At 42.2% G+C, this 17,410-nt stretch overlaps 1 protein-coding gene and 1 pseudogene across 1 annotated transcript; both read right to left on the bottom strand.

Moving 5' to 3' along the window:
• Positions 1-1,400: 1,400 nt before the first annotated feature.
• On the bottom strand, positions 1,401-3,480 carry LOC104408450 (annotated as a pseudogene).
• Positions 3,481-9,506: 6,026 nt separating this feature from the next.
• Positions 9,507-17,152, bottom strand: LOC104408449 (chromosome unknown open reading frame, human C2orf80). Its single transcript, XM_010018058.1, has 7 exons — positions 17,112-17,152; positions 16,186-16,267; positions 15,574-15,656; positions 15,339-15,438; positions 14,847-14,918; positions 10,265-10,352; positions 9,507-9,679 (listed from the first exon to the last, which is right to left on the bottom strand). The coding sequence occupies exons 1-7, from the start codon at positions 17,150-17,152 to the stop codon at positions 9,507-9,509; spliced, it is 639 nt and encodes a 212-aa protein (XP_010016360.1).
• Positions 17,153-17,410: the final 258 nt, after the last annotated feature.

The following is a 17,410-nucleotide window of genomic DNA, read 5'->3' as shown; positions in this document are numbered from 1 at the left end:
ACAGGCAGGATGGCAGAAAGAGCGTCCCATGTACAAAAGAAAGGATAAGAAGGGGAAAGAAGAGTTCTATTTTCCTCTCCAGTGTTGTCAGGGAAAGGCTGGAGAGGATCACTAACAGGCTATTACTGGTGGGTCATGTGAGCATGAAATAATGGCTAAATGAGGTCTCTGACATTGGCAAGTAGAGATGTTGAGTTTTAAGCTGTCTACCTCACTGCTGTAGAAGTTGCTGGGTTTTATTCCAGGGCTCCATTATCAGAATGTTCACTAGGCAAAACCAAATCATGGCCTAATACTTAAAGCTCAGATGAAAGGATTTAAAATTAAACATACACTAGATAAGGTTGCAGAGTGTCCTAATAGTTCTGTGCTCTCTGTACTGCTTTCTCTTTCCAAAAGCCTCCAGCACCTTGCTGAAGAGCAGTAGTGTATTTGCCTAACTATGCCTGGGAAAAAAATTCTAGACTCCGCTACCTAAATGAGATGTATGTTAAGTGTCCTGGGTTGAGCTGTAACAGAGATGCAAGATCCCTTAAATGTCTTGTACTTTATTGTGGCTTTCATTTATTACTGCACAGAGTGCCTGCTGGCACAGGATTCGGTGATGATTAGTAGACATATACATAATTACTTCAATGATAATTAATGCTGCAATAGGCTTTTTTGAGCACAACAAGATGTTGTCCTGTTTCTAATCCATGCTGGCATGCTTATTTAGTTCCTTTTGCATGCAGAATAGCCTGGCAATTGAGGGATTTGGCTCAACCTCTTGCTGCAGCAGATCAGTGCAGCTTTGAAGTTAGTAGGGGCAGAGAAATTGACACCAACTAAACATCTAGTTCATGAAGTAAAGGTTCACTAAAACATGCTATATAAAGGTGGTGTGATTTAAGGATCTGGAAAAACTGTTCCTGGAGGAATCAGCTGGGATAAGACTGGAAAGTTTTGCTGGAATGGTGGAGTATGGAGCAGCTTGTTTGCATGAAGAATTTTATGCCAAATGCAGCGTTCACCTTGTTCTGAGTTCCTCTGCATCTTTCTGTCCTTTTCGTCCTCAGTCAGTATTTCACTGGATATGACTATTAACGGGACTGATTTTTCCTGTTCTACAGTACTTGATAATTTAAATAACTGTTAAACTGCATATTGTTAACTTGGTAAGTGTAGAGCTGTAATCTATTCCTAGATCAAAACTTGTAAAACTGGGGAAAACTTAGATGGAAGAATCAGACCTCCCCCTACACTTACCAGGGTTAGCAAAATGCATTTGGACCTTTAACTGTTATTTAAATTACCATGTAACTGTGAAGCAGCTGGATAATTGTGAATATTTTTTAAAGTATTTCCCCTCTCCCCCTAAAATGTGAGAGAAATCGTATTTTCCTCTGGACTGCACAGCTTTAATTTGTTTGTAGTACTGAAGGAAGATTCCTTTGAACAAGGATTTTGGAATTAATTCGCTGTTTATTTAGTGTGGGAGCAATAACGAAGTGCAAGTCAGCCAGCCTCTGCAGAGAGACAGTTTTGTTGTTCACTGCACCCTAGTCAAGGAATCTTCTGTATTCCCTTGGGTTTCAGTAAACACCATTGGCCCCTGAGGTTGGGCATTTCATACAAGATCCAAGAGCCACCTATAATACTGAGAGCAGATCTTAGGGCGATGGATGTAGCCTGGGACTGATGGGCAATCATCAGTGAGTTCCAACTTTTGGTCTTGGAGCTTCTCTTTTTCATAGAGTAGAATCCTGTAGGAAACAGACTTCTGCAGTGCAAGCACAGTAAAAATGAAGGGAAAACAAACTTAACTGATTCTGACATTACTGAACAAGATGTACATAAAGAGCTGCTATGAGCATTTCTGAGAAATTGTGTTCTGGAGATGGGATTGTGAAGAGGTTCACTCTTTTGAAGCTAATAGATTCAATTATTACGCACATGGAGGAACTCAGGCGTGCCAGCAAATGTGTATGATCACATGTGTGGTAGGAAGTAAGTGGAGGATGCTTTATGATTTATATATTTTTATGAGTACTCTAGTTTGTGGCAATAGGAGCAAATGTATTCAGGTGACTTTAAGATGATCTGTGGTGCTTACTCATCACATTATTCCATATGCTCTGATTATCTGTGCACACTGGTGCACAAACAATTGCCATGTGGCAAACTGCTAAGTCATGTGAAGCAAAGGCATGTGGAGTGTTCCTGCTGCTATGGCTTACACTGTCTGATATACCTTAGTAACCACAGAAGTACTTTATCAAGTATTAGTTCTTTGCCTGACTTTATCCAACACAGCTTTTATGTTAGGAAAGCTGTATCCATTGCAAACCTGATTTAATATAATCTTGTGTCATTGAATCATAACATAGTATGGTCATGAGCAAGTCACATACATCAGCTCAGAGCAGAACTTTATCAGCTGGCCCTGCTAGCCCTTCCCTGGGCAATGTCAAAACATTCTCTACCTAGAAATAGCCACCCAGCTTTTGTTTAGCATCTCCAAATTATGAACAGGCCCAGGAAATAGCACTGATATTAAACAGATTATTGCCTTCATTTCCAGTGAAACTTTGCATTGCCTTACTGAACTTTGCCTGTTTCTCAAGTTACTTGAAGAGACTCTGTAATTATCTTCTTAAAGGATAAACTATACCAAATTTCTTAAACTGTGATACACTGCAAAGTAGAAATGACTTGTAGGATTACACGGCAAGATCTGATGGAGTCATAGAGAATGAACCACTTCTTGAAGTCAGCATAGTCATCCCTTTTTAGAAAGCACTGGTGTTCTCAGTAATTGGGGTTCTCATAAATCATCCAGCTGCCTTTTTCTACCTGGATGGAATTGCATTGTTTCACCTAGGACCACAGATCAAGGTGGTCATTGCCACATTCGCAGCAGTGACCCTAGAAGCTCTTGTCTTCATAAAAAAAAAACCAATAAAAAAATGACCTGCAATATAGACATTTGCAAAGATTCATAATCCATCCCAGTGTCTGTGTCAGAGCAGGGTAATGGCATACTGGCGCTTCTACTTACCTTTCCCATTTTTGGCAGTTTGCTGAGGTGAAACTGAGAGCTGTGAGCAAACACTGTAGTTTTTATATACCATAATCCCAATGCTGCATCTGCAAAAAGTAACACAAAAAGGCACATTGTAAGCTGTGGGGAGATCTCATGTTTTGTCTTTATTGTAGTTATGGCATTATTTGCATTTGTCATGTGAGACTCTTATTTTTCTGGGTTTTGGACTGCATTTGCTAGTGCTATGTGCAAGTGAATTACTGTGCAGCTGTGGAGTGGGTGGTGTGTGCTGCTATCAGCAGTTTCATGTGGTGCACCTGACCCAGTGGTGGATATATGTATGAGCACAGTTCTTTACAGAACCTCCTTTGCCTGAAAACTATCAAACACGGTGGACCTGAGCAGTTTCTGGCATAGGTCTCTTCCTCCCCCGCTGTGATTACCTCTTACCTCATTTTGTCCCATAGTAATCTTTCCATTCATGAGAGCAGATGAACTTTGCTTCAGTTTCAACACTTTGTCTCCAGCTTTATCCTGGAAACAGGAAAAGTCTCCATCTCACATGGTGTTGTTAGCTTTTGCTTACTAACCCCCTCTATTATGTACAGATTTTAACACAGATATGCTAGGAGGAAATAGTGAATAAAAGTTTCAGTCTCTTCCTGGTGTGTGGTTAACTGTTGCATTCCTGAAGGCTAAAAATATTGCAATCAAATGGTTCTTATTAGATGTCTATCGGTGTATCTACATTACTGGCTAACATTGTAAACTAGTTTGGGACAGTCGAATTCAATTGTCTCCCTTTGAAAGCCTGTTTTAAAAAGTCAAAGGAAGCAAGCAGCACTTAACTGAATTTGTTCTCTATCTGGAACCAGGAAGGATTGTTCTTTGCTAAAGCAGAGTGCTCTAACACTAAAGCCCAGCTAGCAGGTTATGGAAAACTGTATTCCTCTGTTTTGGAACTTTTTGTCTGTTATTTTTTCCTTGTTTGGTGCAGGACTGGAACAAACTGTGACTTGTTCTATTCCAATTATCATTTTCTCACACCTAAATCTTAGGATCTTAAAAGCAAACTAGTTCATGGAATTTGCAAAGCTGGTTATACAAACATCTTATATCACCAGTAGGTGAGGCTTAAGATCAAAAGAAATTACAGCACTCCAAAATGAGATTTATAATTTTCTGTATTTGGGTGAATTCATTCAAGCATGTAAAGACCTTGTCAATATGATTCATCAGTTAACTGAACTGTGTTCATCTGTGGCTGAACACCTTTGCAGATCTAATTTATTTAAAAGGTCTGTATTTCCAGCTACACAGTCTCCACCTTCAGTGGAACAAACAAGTGTTTGTGACGTAAGAAGGGAGAGCAGAGCAGGGTTTGGGAGACTTAGTGGAGCACAGCTTTGCTTACAAGGTTTCAGGCCAAAGAAAAGGGCTTCTAGTGCTGTAGCAGAAAAGGAAAGATAAAGACAACAGTGTCTTCTGGGGAAATGGATAGGGAGAATATGAAACCTCTACCTTCACATCCTTCCATCACAAGCCATTTTACTGATGCTGTTTCTGACTGTATCCTTATTAAATGACAGAGGCGAAATGTGCACTCACAGTTTCCAAACAGATAGTGTCCTTTCCTTTTCATATTCAGCCCCATTCTTCCAGGCTTTCTTGGTTACCTCAGACCACTTGCCTTCATCCCAATGGATTTGCTTGTCATGATGTTTGCTTGACTGTTGTACTTGATGTACTGTTGCTGTTACTGTAAGTACACTGTCCAGGGCTTAATTCTTATCTGCTGGATGGGTTGCTGACCTGGACTCGATGGAACTGACAACAAGCAGTGTGAGCATGCAACAAATACTTAATACAGAAAGTTAGTGCAAAGTTGTCACAGTGCTCTAGTGTCACATCTGCCTCTATTTCAAAGTGTAAATCCTTGTGTATAGAACCATTTAGGTTGTAAAAGACCCTTAAGATTGAGTCCAACCATATGGCAAACTGATGGGTGGATCTTTGGGATGTCAAATGGTCTAGAGAAATGGTTATTACTGCAGAGATTGCACATGCGTTCTTTGATCAATGGATGTTAATGCAAATCTCCATGAAAGGCCATGAAGTCTAGCCCTGGATGTCTTTGGCAACACCAACACATACTTGCCTCACATAAATGGACTATGTGTTTGGCTCTGGCAGCACGAATACATGTGTGCAAGCACCTGGCAGATCACTTCCATAACAGCACCCAACCTGGTGACAGTCTGTGCAGGACTTGGCAGTCAGTGTTCTCTCTGACTCTGCTTTGCTGCAAACAAGCTCCTTTTTGGAACCAGCCTGGGCGAGCTCCTGTTCTGAACACCTGAAACCATTCTAAGATATAGAAAATACAGCAGAGAACCTTGATCTTTAAATCAGAACACCCCTCATGGAGCCAGCATCCTTTACGTTGTTTTAGAGAGATTGAGTAAAAGTGAATTTCTCATTTTATTGACTCTGGTATTTGCTCTTGCTGCTGGCTGCCTCTTGAAGATATATTAGTCCTATGAACTTAATAGATTAAGCCTTAAGACAATTAGATCCTGTCCTGACAAAACCAATTATTTTCAGAACAAATTGGTTATATTTTTGTCCTACAGATAAACCGATCTCTTGCACACAAGGGATATTTTGCCATTCCAAGATGGATGCTAGACGTTTCCACCCAACACTTGTCTAGGAAAAAGCTCTTCATCAAAATGAGTGAGAATTTTCAGGAACAGCTAGAGAATCAGTAGTGACATGTCTGAAGTCAGGATTACTGTAGCAGAAATAGGGGAAGCTGGGGCTTGCTTGCATCGCAGTGCTCCAGTAACTCTGCTCTAGAGACTGAATCGTAAGCTTGTGTGGGGCAGTTCAAGAAGTTAGCACCTCTGGTCCTGCAGGCAGTATGTCTGTGCCTCACCTGCTGTGTTGTGCACAGTCGAGAGCATTAGCTGAAACCATCTGATTTCAGTGTCATAAACTGGGCTGTGAATTGCAGCACCAAGTTGCCACCATGAGTTCTTCTACTGGAAATCAGTCTCTGGGGTACTATGGGCAGCTCTTAAATTGCCAAAGGGAAAGTGGATGATGCCCTGTTCAGTTCCCCACTTGCTGCACAAGGCCTCAGTACCATGATTTTAGGTACTTGGAAAGAACAGACCCAGAATGGTCTCTTATCTTTCCTACTGTGGATAGTATTACAGTGCAGTAGTGGGCACCAACTGTATGCATGTGACAGCTGCTGATAAGCATGCACATATAATCAGAGGTCTCTTCTGGGTCTTGTAGAACAAATCCATGACTCTGCATCTCATCTGAGCTCTGAACTATGTCCAGATAGCTATTCTTTTTTGCATAGCTGAGAAGAGTCTGAAGTGTCCTGGCTAATTGGTCTGGTCACAGCTAAGCCTTTCCTCATGAAAGGAGGAAACATTAGCCAAGGTGACAGAAGGCTATCAGTCTCACTGTGCACACTTCTACAAGCACCTTTCAGCTCCCTGATTTTGGCTGTCTGAAAATGTGAACAGCAAACGATCTGATCTGCTGGTCTTGAGTCCAGCCAGCCAGCAGGGGAGGGAGTAGCAAAAGGGGCAGGTACATGCACTCTGAAAATGAAACACTGTTTTTGTGCTTCTTAGCATAGCAAGATTTCAGTTGCTTATTTGTCTTAAGTCTACCAGCCTTATCTAAAATCCAGGAAGTATTAGCCAATGAAAAATGAAGACCATGGCAGTACTCTAATAGCAAAGGCAGCATTGGAGTAACATGGCTAATCACCTATTTGTTAGAGTCTTACTGTTTATTTTATTGCCAGTCAGTGAACAAAAAGCAGTCATGAGATGTTAATCTCAATCTCTCTAGCTGCTTAATCTTAACCACCCCCTCACCATTGTTCTCCTCATGTGCTTAGCAGCTATAACACCTCCTCCCCTTTTGTAATGACCTCGTTTCAAAGTACAATTTCTCTCTGCTTTGGCTTTTAAGCAGTCAGACTGCTGCTGCTTGAGTTGGAATTAAATTGGGTCAAGTCCTAGCAATGCTCTACTGAATTTCTTCGCAAGAAGAGACGACTTTGTTTAGAAGCGCTGGGTGCTCTAAGCTCTAGGAATGAGCCTGTGCTGACTGTGACACAGGCCCTGGAAGGAGAGGTAGGAGCTGCTAAATGGAATTGGATAGTGTGTTGCAGCAATCCTACTCCTGCAGAGTGAACTAACCAGGACAAAACATGTGATGCTGAAGAAATCCATGGCTAAAAAGTTCCTGTCCTCTCTAGCCTTCTCATCTGACACCCTTAAGCCTTCAACTTTGGCTCACGTGGCTTGAAAGACAAGTGGGGGATGCACAGTATGGCCAAGAAGCCCCGTCAACATCAGCACAAAGACTCACCAGTTAATCTAATTTGGAATGTACCAATATTTCCCCATGGAGAGCTCAAAATTGAAAGGCCGAGTGCTTACAGCAACTACATTTTATTTTAGACTGATTTTTAACAGGAAATAGGTGATAGATTAAAATAAACAGCTGTGAATATGGTAAGCTGAAAATAAGCTTTGAGTCCATGATGACTTCTAAGAGACCATTTGAATCACTAAGTATAACTATTCCTAGGCTTTCTTGTGTAGGGCTGTCTTTTGGCATCTCCATATATAGGCTCAGTGACTGACTAAGAATCAGCAGGCAGAAGAAGAAAAATGGTTTTGCTTCACAAGTGTTTATTGTTTTTTTTCCTTAAACAGATACTTTGCATTAGAGTACAGGACCATCTCCAAGGCATGGGTTAATGCAGCTGTACAGTGAGACCACACTTTGGATGGACATCTATTCCATGGCTAGAAGTAGCTGGGAATCTTCATTTCTATCATTTTTATGTGTAAAGATATCTAATGGAGTTAAACACACCTCTCAGCAATGAACATTTCTACTACCCCACTGAGCCCTGAAACTTGTATGGAATTAAGTAGGAAGAGTCCTATAGAAACACTCCACACTGTGTGCCCAGCCTTCCAGCCAGAGGAAGAGAGGAATGTGGAAACAGAACTGCATGCACCCAACTTGTAACCCAAGGTAGAATTAGTACAAGGATGAGGGTTGTGACAGCCCATCTAGGAAATGAGGAGTGTTCTTGGGCAGCACAGCATGAGCATAGCAAAGGTAGACTGCCAGAGATCAGCAAGCAGGGAATGGAAGACAGGCTTCAGTGCTACACTGGCACTACAGGGAGAGGCTTTTCCTTTAGCTAAGGCTTCTAAGGAAATAAGAAAGCAGGATGGTTACAGAGAAGAGCTGAAGAAACTGGGATCATCCTGAGAGGCACAACCCTTGTGACACATGCAGGGCAGCTCATTCCTGCCCCACTCTGGATCATGTGTGGGAGTTGCACAGCACTGTGGACAAGGGGAAGTGTGTACTCCCTGTCCCTGAAGTGCTTAATCCTCTCTTTAGATCTGTAAAAGTAGCATGGTGTGAGAAGCAGTAGGGATATACATTGGGAAAAAGTAAGCTCCCAACACACTGGCAGGGAAGCAGAAAAGAGGTGCCTAAGGGAAGAGGAGGGAATGTCAGTCTTGGATATAAGATATGAGAGGTGAGAAGGAAAGAACGACTGCTAAGATTTAAATACGGAACAAAAAGCAAAACAAACCAAACCAAAACACAGGTTGCAAATGTATTACCAAAGCTAAGGCAGCAGACATCCATTAGCTCACCTACAGCTAAGTGAAGTACACGAAGTCTGGGTCTTTATGTCTTTGCTTCCTTTGCATTCCTTGCTTTTGAATCTGTTCCAGGCTTCTCTGGAGGGATTCCTTGTTTTGCTTCTGTAACTCCCTGCTGGATGCAAACATTAATAAATGCAGGCACAGTATGCACAGCTGAATCCATCAGAAGAGATGAGGACTGCATGGCAGATCAGCTTCCCTCCTGCTGTGCAACATGTGATGCACATTGAACTCAGGGTTGCGCGGGAGCCCCTTTGCTTGGTAAAATCCAGCCCTGCTGCTGGAATGTTTTCTTAGCTCTCTTGCTCAGGGGAGCTGCAGCAAACAATAGACTTTAGCAAATCACAGACAAAGAGAAAGGCAGAGCGCAATTCATGTACATGTTAGGCTCATCTGACGTTATTGGCTTCTTTATGGAATCATTTTTTGTTTTAAAGAAAATATAGCTTCAACTTTTTTTAATTTTAAACCTAAAAGTGATAGTAGTAAATGTGTTTTTTAGGGCATAAGCCAGAAGAGTGCCTTCCATGTCTTTGTTTAATATTACTAGAATTGACTTTTCAGCTCATGAGTGACACCACCTGCCAAGTTGTTATACAGTTGCCATTAAAGTCCAATTTAGGATTGACGCTATGTTATAAATTAGTACTAGTATGAAACATCTTATGCTAAAACATGCTAAGAAGGTAGGACAAGAAAGGTTTTGTGGGCTCTGCGTGGCCTGAGGTGTGCTCTAGCTGTGACAGTCAGCGGTAGTGTTGCAAAAATAGTTTCACTGGCTCACGTGAATTCTTCAGACCTACTTTGTCAACCTGTTGCTTTCCTTTGGTCAGTGAGTCCAGTTTCTTGCTGTCCTTCTTAGCTCTCTTTGAACCAGGGTTGGTCTTTTGATTTGCTGCTGCTGTCCGGAACTTGATGCCTTGGGAGGGAGAAAGAGTCTCACATCACCTTGGGCTTATACAGTACCACCAGGCTGGCTTACAGACCTACTGCATGGGATCAGCTGCAATACGTGGTTGGAGGTAAGCGGTCCCACCTTCAATTTTCTAATGATCCTGAAGTTACTTTCATTTTTGCTGCACTTGGAAATGAAGCAGGGAAGGGGAGGGTGGCTCTTTCACTGGCCAGTAGCATAACTGACCTTTGCAGAAGTCCTGGTATTAACTGAAGCTTAAGAACAAACAAGTGATTGTCAGACATAAAGGCTGATTCTATTAGAAATATGTAATCTTACTGTTTACCTCAAGTTGAGGAAAATGCTCCCTTTGCAATTGTCATAAACTTGAGGAGCCTGAGCTAGACACTATTTCTAGGCTAAAATGAGAAAATGCCTGTACCTCCCCTCCCTGCAAGAGAATAGGCACAGACCAAGTTTGCACTATCCTTTCCACACGCAGCTGTTGGAGTTCAGCAGGCTGTAACTTGGTGGTTCTTCTGGGCCAGGCACTGCTGCCCCACATCCCCCTGCCCTGGCCTTGTGGGATTTGGAGTGAAATGTGCTTACTTTGCTTCCGGGTGAACTGTGCAGCTTCAGGGGCAGTCAGCATGGCAAATGGATGCAGGGAAAGCTTGAAGGGTTGAATCCAGTGGTTCTGGAGGGACAACAATTTGTGGATTAGTATGTGTGCAGAAACTATGTGCCTCGCCAAATGGGCATTCTCTTTTGTGGTCAGCAGAAAGTAAGATAACTGCTTCAGAGGTCCTGATGGATAAATGAGGACAACTTTGCTGACAGTTTTGTCCTGCCTGCTTGTCCCACCCAGCTTCTTGAAGTGCCCATTCCCACTGTCCAGACATTTCAGTTGTCCACACAGTAGCTGAAGTGCTGCATTTCCAGCCCTGTGTGTACTGGTGCAGCCTAGGGATTGTGGTCTGCTATAACATCCTGGCAGCAGCCTGCAGCTCCTCAGCTGTTCATATGGCAGCTCCTGGAATATCCAGACAACAGAGCAGGAAACTCTGAGAAGTAGCAGGCAGTCAAGATAGCAACCATTACATCCATCTCAGGCTAGGATGTCCCTTCTTATGAATCAGAATCCCATTAGGATGTGACTTAGCTCCCTAAGTATCTATACATCTTGGTGTAGTTAGTGCTTGATTTTCAAGGAGATCCAAGCCAAAGTCTCAGAATTGATGGGGCATAACAGGATTCTCCACCATTTTATTTTAATGGGAAACAGGGAACAAAAAAAAGATAACCAGAGATCCACAGAAACTGAATTTTGAGATGGGCTGGATTCCAGCTTTTTGAGTCTAGGACTTTTTAAGAGGCACAAGCTGTGCTCCAAGAGTTACAGTTAATGAAAACGGCAGATTTAACCTCTTAAACTAATGAGGGCTTTGCAAAATATATTACCCTCAGTTTCCAAATTCAGCAAAGCATTTCCATTCCTTTCCCAGAGTGGAAATGATCTTATGTCCATGATTAAAGCTAAGCAGTGTTGTTGGCTGAAATGAAAACTGGATCCTGGTAGCAATGGTTTATCTTACTCTTTAGAAAATTTTGTGACTTTGCTATTGTCCTGGTTTAAGCCCAGCTGGTAGCAAAGTACCACATAGCTGTTCGCTCACTCCCCTCCTTTTCCCCTGCTTTAGGTGGGATGGAGAGGAGAAGTGAAAGAATGTAAATCCCACAGGTTGAGATAAGAACAGTCCAATAACTAAAGTACAATATAATACTATTACCACCGATAATTATAAGGGGAAATAACAAGGGGAGAGAATATAAAACTAAAAAGGGAAAGGAAGAAAAAGTGATGCACAATACAATTGCCCACCACCTACCACCTGATACTCAGCCTGACCCAAGCAGCGATCTGGGCCTTCCGGGTAACTCCCCCAGTTTATATACTGGGCATGATGTGCTGTGGTATGGAATAGCCCTTTGGCCAGTTTGGGTCAGGTGTCCTGTCTCTGCTTCCTCCTGGCTTCTTGTGCCCCTCCTCCCTGGCAGAGCATGAGAGACTGAAAAGTCCTTGGTTGGAGTAAACATTACTTAGCAACAACTAAAAACATCAGTGTGTTATCAGTATTGTTCTCAGGCTAAAGCCAAAACACAGCACTGCACCACCTACTAGGAAGGAGAAAAAAACCTGCTACAGCTGAACCCAGGACAGATATCTCATGAGTAGCAAGGAAACATCCCCAAGTCCACTAGGGACAGGATCTAGGCAAGTGCACAGTAACAAGAAGTGAACAGAAAGACTGGTTTTGTTCTTTCGTCTCTGATTGCATAATATCAGAACATAAATCAAAGGTAAACACCCCACTATCTCCCCCCCAAAATAAAAACCAAAACCCCAAACAATTACGAGAAACACAAAAAAAACCCCAAAAATCCCCCCCCCAACCAACCAACCAAAAAAATTAAAACAAAACAAACCAAAAAACTCCAAACAAACCACCATGGGAAGCAGCGTGAGTAGGTGGAAAACTTTCAAGAAAACACCACTCCTCCCCCATGTATGGTGTGCACGCAAAATAGAGATTTCAAAAAATATCTTGGGTTGGGAATTCCTACAGAAAAGGATTCTTGCCCATAAGAAGCATGACAATAAAAATATACAGTGTAATGTCCACAGCAAAAGGAGAGAGAGCTGATCTACCCACTTATCTCAGGAGCAGAGTGGAAGATCCCTCCTAACATGTGAACTAACACGTGAAATGCCCCTACATGGCATCAGGTGGCATTTCTAGTTCTTGACATGGGAAAATTCAGCTACAAGGTTATGGCCAAGGCTGTTCTGGTGCATGTAACTGTGAGTAGGAGTGAGCTCTAGCTGTTTCTGGACACAGGGTGGCAGCCCATCATTAATATTACTGCTAAGCATGACTGAGGTAAACAAAAAATAAACTAAGAGCACCAGAAACACGGTGGGTTACATGTGAATCATTTTTTTATACTCTGATTACAATTCCACAGCAACTTCTAATGGTTGCTTGGGAAACATCAATAAAGTCTGTGTTACTGACAATAAAACCTATATATTCCAGCACAAATGCTCTTTCATTAGATGGCTGGGCCATACAGAATGCTTTGTTGTGATTTGAGTCATGAATTGAAGAGTATACTACCTTCCCTGTTTTTTTGAAGGGCAATTACACTTACATGACTAAAGAAATGCTGCTAGAGAAACTTGCTCTGAACACAGGCAAGGCCCTTGTGAAGCAGGCTCTATATCCTTGGAATTGCACAGCCTCTTTCTCCGTTCCACATGAGTGGTAATCAAAGCACGCCAGTGTGAATGCTGCTCTGTAAAGCACTATGCCAAAGGCCCAGGAGCTGGGTTACATCTTAGTGTGGTTGTGAGTAATTGGGCTGCCCTTTTCTTGCCTGGCACGCTGTAAAGTAGATGTCAAAGAAGATGTCAAAAAGCATGGGGTAGACTCTGCAAGGCCAGTGTGATGCTGGCAATGGTGAAGGCCTTTTAAGTATGTTTAGGAATGGGATGCTGCTTTAAGACTGGGGCTAAGGCAGGTATTAGTTCCGGGGCAGGATAGAAGTGAAGAGTTTTACCTGGTGAAATTTCTGCAGTGCCAAGATGAGTCCTGATTAGTAAAGCTGGACAAAGTATCTCCTTTTGGTCTACTGAACTGGTTTTGTCTGTATCCATCTGGTTGTGCAGTTACATTTGTCTGCTGTATCCAGTTTTACATGGACCAAATACTTTCTGTTTTTGGTAGCCTGGGGATAATTTCCAGTAGAGGTCCAACAGAGGAACAGTATAATAGCCTCTGCCCTTTGAAGAAGAAAAACTTCTCCCTGAAGGTCAGCTACTAAAGACAAAGGTTTTATGTGCTTGCTTCCCCTGCGCTACCACTTTGTTTGCTTGGGTTGGCAAAGTCCCATACCAGTATGCAGGCCAGAAAAGAACCGTGGAGTCTGCAATCAGCCAGGCATTTGAGCCAAAAGAGGCACGCCAATAAAAAGTCTCCATAAACCTCTAAACCCGGAAGCACATCATTCAAATATTCTAGCATGCAGTGTGTGACTTTTAGACTAAAGATGAAGTAGGGATTTTAGAAGTAGCCCTTATGCTGCTAGTGGTTTCTGATCCCAGTGGTGGTGTAAAGAAGCAAGCATCAAGAGGTCAAACTCCAGAAGTTAAAGTACAGTAAGCACCTTTCATTCCCTGCCTAGTCTCAACTTCCTCTCTTTTTTAATTTTTTTTTTCATGGTTACATTCAGTTTGACCCAATTACTTCTGTGAGGTGATGGGTGGCAAAGGAGGCTGGGCTTGTGACTGGTTTCTGTCTGATGTTTCTCTGTACTCCTTACCTTTCCTATGTGCTTTTGTCCCTGCAGGCCATGGCGTGAAGGGGATGCCTCCTTCCAAGAGCATGTCTCTCTTAATAGTCACCCCACATGTCTCCTTACCCATGTCCTCGTATCTCCTCCCCTAGAGCTGCTGCTCTTTCTTAAGTGTTTACATAGAGGTGCCATGTGCTCCTCTGGCTGAAGTTTTGGCTTGTGCCTGGCACAGACAAGTACCTCTTTGGCAGCCAGATGACAATCCCAAAGGAAGTGCTAACATCAGATAAAATTCACACTGTCATACCTAGACTGTGGTCTTGAATGCTACCTGAATGCTTTTATTCTGCTGTAACAAGGAGATGTGTGAGAGTTTATTGTACTGATGTTGCCAGCTATCATCCACATATCCTCAACCACTGCTGGTCGAACAATAGTGATTGTTTTTCACAGAATGAAGTCCCTTCCTTTATTAGTATGAGAGAGCTGGAATAAACAGGAGCTATAATAGACCCACACTCAGTAAGGTCTGCAAGCAACTAAGAAATGTGCTGTAGTCTGCAGCTTTGACACGCACCTTTGGAATGAAGTAACTACAACTGCACATGTAAGCTTTATACCTTGTTATGATGCTAAAAGGTCAGCCACAAGGCAGATGTGAGAAGGGAATAGTTCAACCGCGTTTACTCTGAATGAGAAAAAAACTAATCCACATGTGGATCACATTCCCAGGATGCCAGCCCAATGCACCACACGATGGACCAGTCCACACAAGTAAGAGAGATCTTTACTCAGATCCGTATTAGAGATGATGAAAAACTGACATATCACTCACCTTTGCAGATCTCTGACAGCGTGTTTCTGAGGGCCTGTAAATCTCAAAGATCTCTTCAACAGGAATGCTGTTCTGTGAAGGCAGGTAAAGAAAGAGGATCAGCTCTCAGTAGTATTCTTTAAAGTGAATGTATGAAATCCAGCTCATAACCCTTTCATTTCATCTCCTTCATGTGAATTCCTAGTATTGTTTCATACTGCTACAAACCTATTGAGATCTGGTCCTGAAACTTGCTCACCGTTTTGCACTTGGGTGAGACAAGGTAAGTAGCCTATACAGACACATAGGATCACCTACTGAAACTGCCTATGTTTTCTGTTTTCTAAGGCTGAGCAAAATTTAATGGCTACCTGATAAAAATGAGAAAGATTTGTACTATTTGCACTGTTTGTATACTGTGCTTTCAATGAATATAGTCATTCAGACTACAGGAAGTGTTTCTAGACAGATGCCATAGAGCAAAAGATATTTGTATCTTTCTTGCCCACTTACCATCAATATTCCAGCATATGAAGATAATATCATAGCTTCTCTCTCAATTCGGTTGGGATATGTGTATCGGTTGTGAGCCGCAAAATTCCTGTATGGTGTTCTAAACAAGAAGATTATTAGCCTGGTGTTATATATACAAAAAGTAGTCCTGAGCATGATTCACTGCTGCTTTTACTCCATTTTCACACTGGTGTAAACCACTGCAACAGTGGGGGCTTAGCTTTGCAATACTCACATTTTCTCTCTTGTCAGTGCAGTCTGAACATTCAAGTCACGTAGCCACAGCAAAGCAATGCTGAAGGCTAAGCTGTAATGGACCTGGAAAGACAGTATAACCTTACGTGCTTTGTTTCACTGTCATTGCTTAACTGAGGGATGACAGAAAGATCAGAGAAATGCAGGGAAATGTGAGCTGGAGCCCAGTATTGTCTCAACTACACTGGGTACCTCACCAGTTGTAGGATACTTGCTGAAGTCTGAGGGGTTTTAAACACACCAGGAAGGCTTTCTCAGCTTAGCTGCAAGACATTTGGTTATACACAGACAGTTTTAGTTTGTGAAGAATTCCCTTTGGTTAGCTGACTTGAACTTCATCAAATGTTCCCTGTGGATAAGCTTAGCCTTGCTGGAAAATCAGCAAAAACTTGAATTATATTGGGTACATTTCACCTGGATGCTATTCATAGCCAGTCTCTTGATACTCATAACAGTAATAGGCTTTTATTGATGATTATTTACAGATAGCTTAGCTGACGATAGTTTACAGATTATTTAGCTGTACCAAACAGACATCCTTCAGAGTTCTCATAGCCACGCAGTTAAAGAGGGTAAGAAGTATGGTGATTACCATGTCATCTAGAAAAGTGGGCTGCCTTTGTCCTCTTGGATCAAACTCATTTTCTTGTAGTCTGATGCCAACATAATCTCCCCTTAAAGCAAGAAAATAACTCCAAATTACAACTGGTTCTAAGCAATCCAGTGCATAAGAAATGCAATAGATTAAAGCTAGTGCAAGACCGAGGCTAAATTTGCTATGATTCAGGGCTAAGAGTCTGCTGCAGGACTTCTCATAGACACCTTCTAAATAGGAAAGCTGTTAATTTTCTGCATTACAGCTAATACTAACTTCACTAAAACACTCTGCTGTCTTCTCCAAGGGCTCCAAAATATAGAAGTAAGTCCAAATATAAATTAAGTATTTAGAGTCTGGAGACTCAGAAGGATTTCACTGTATGGCAAAAAGGCTGAAAGAGATGCTTCACTGGTGGTTGTTCTTCACGTTCAGGGGAGGTCTGATTCTGCAGTTTTTTCTCCAACTAAATACTACTGATCCATCCAAGCAGTCCTAGAGGAGATGGGCACTTGTAGGACTTGTATGGAATACATGGGACATTGCTTTCATCCTCTAGGAGCTGCCTGCTGAGAGCTTCTGAATCGAGAGCATGAGACCCTGATTTGTGAACTAGGAGACACATTACAGCAGCTGCACTGGCTGCATGGCAAGGGAGGAACTCTGCACCTCCCTAGTCGGTCCCACTGACATAAACTATGTTCTAGGCTGTGACATTTCTACTGTCACATATGTAGTCAGCTGTCACACAGTGGACTGCATCTGAGAAAATTAAGAGCATCTCAAAGGAAGAATCTTCTACATCCCAGCAAGAAAAGACTAAGGTTTTAGAGCTGTCATCCAGCTAGGTCGTACAACCCTTTGCAACAAAACCAAGTCCACCTCAAATGCAGTGAAGGCAGTTGTGGTCAGTTGCTACTTACAGGAGTTTTTCAACCTCTTTCTTCAGGCGTTTTCTTTCCATACTCTAGCTCCTGTAACAGACGCTCAATGAGATCTAGGAGAGAGAAAAATGCATCCCACCAAATATCTCTGTCAGTAAGCAAATCTAAATCATAGCTACTGTACGGGACACTTGGAGAACCCCTACAAAAATCCAGCTGAACCCATTTCCCAGGTAAGATTACAATAGAAGCTGAGAAAAATCTAGTTAAGGAAGACAAGACAACATGCAAAACACTGAAACTGGTAAGGAGTTTGGTAATGGGAAATAGGCAGAATG

The sequence above is a fragment of the Nestor notabilis genome, unplaced genomic scaffold (genome assembly GCF_000696875.1).
Source record: "Nestor notabilis isolate BGI_N333 unplaced genomic scaffold, ASM69687v1 scaffold4527, whole genome shotgun sequence".
NCBI classification, from domain to species: domain Eukaryota; kingdom Metazoa; phylum Chordata; class Aves; order Psittaciformes; family Psittacidae; genus Nestor; species Nestor notabilis.
Note: the sequence above shows the minus strand (reverse complement) of the source record. Positions and strands in the feature narration are given on the sequence as shown.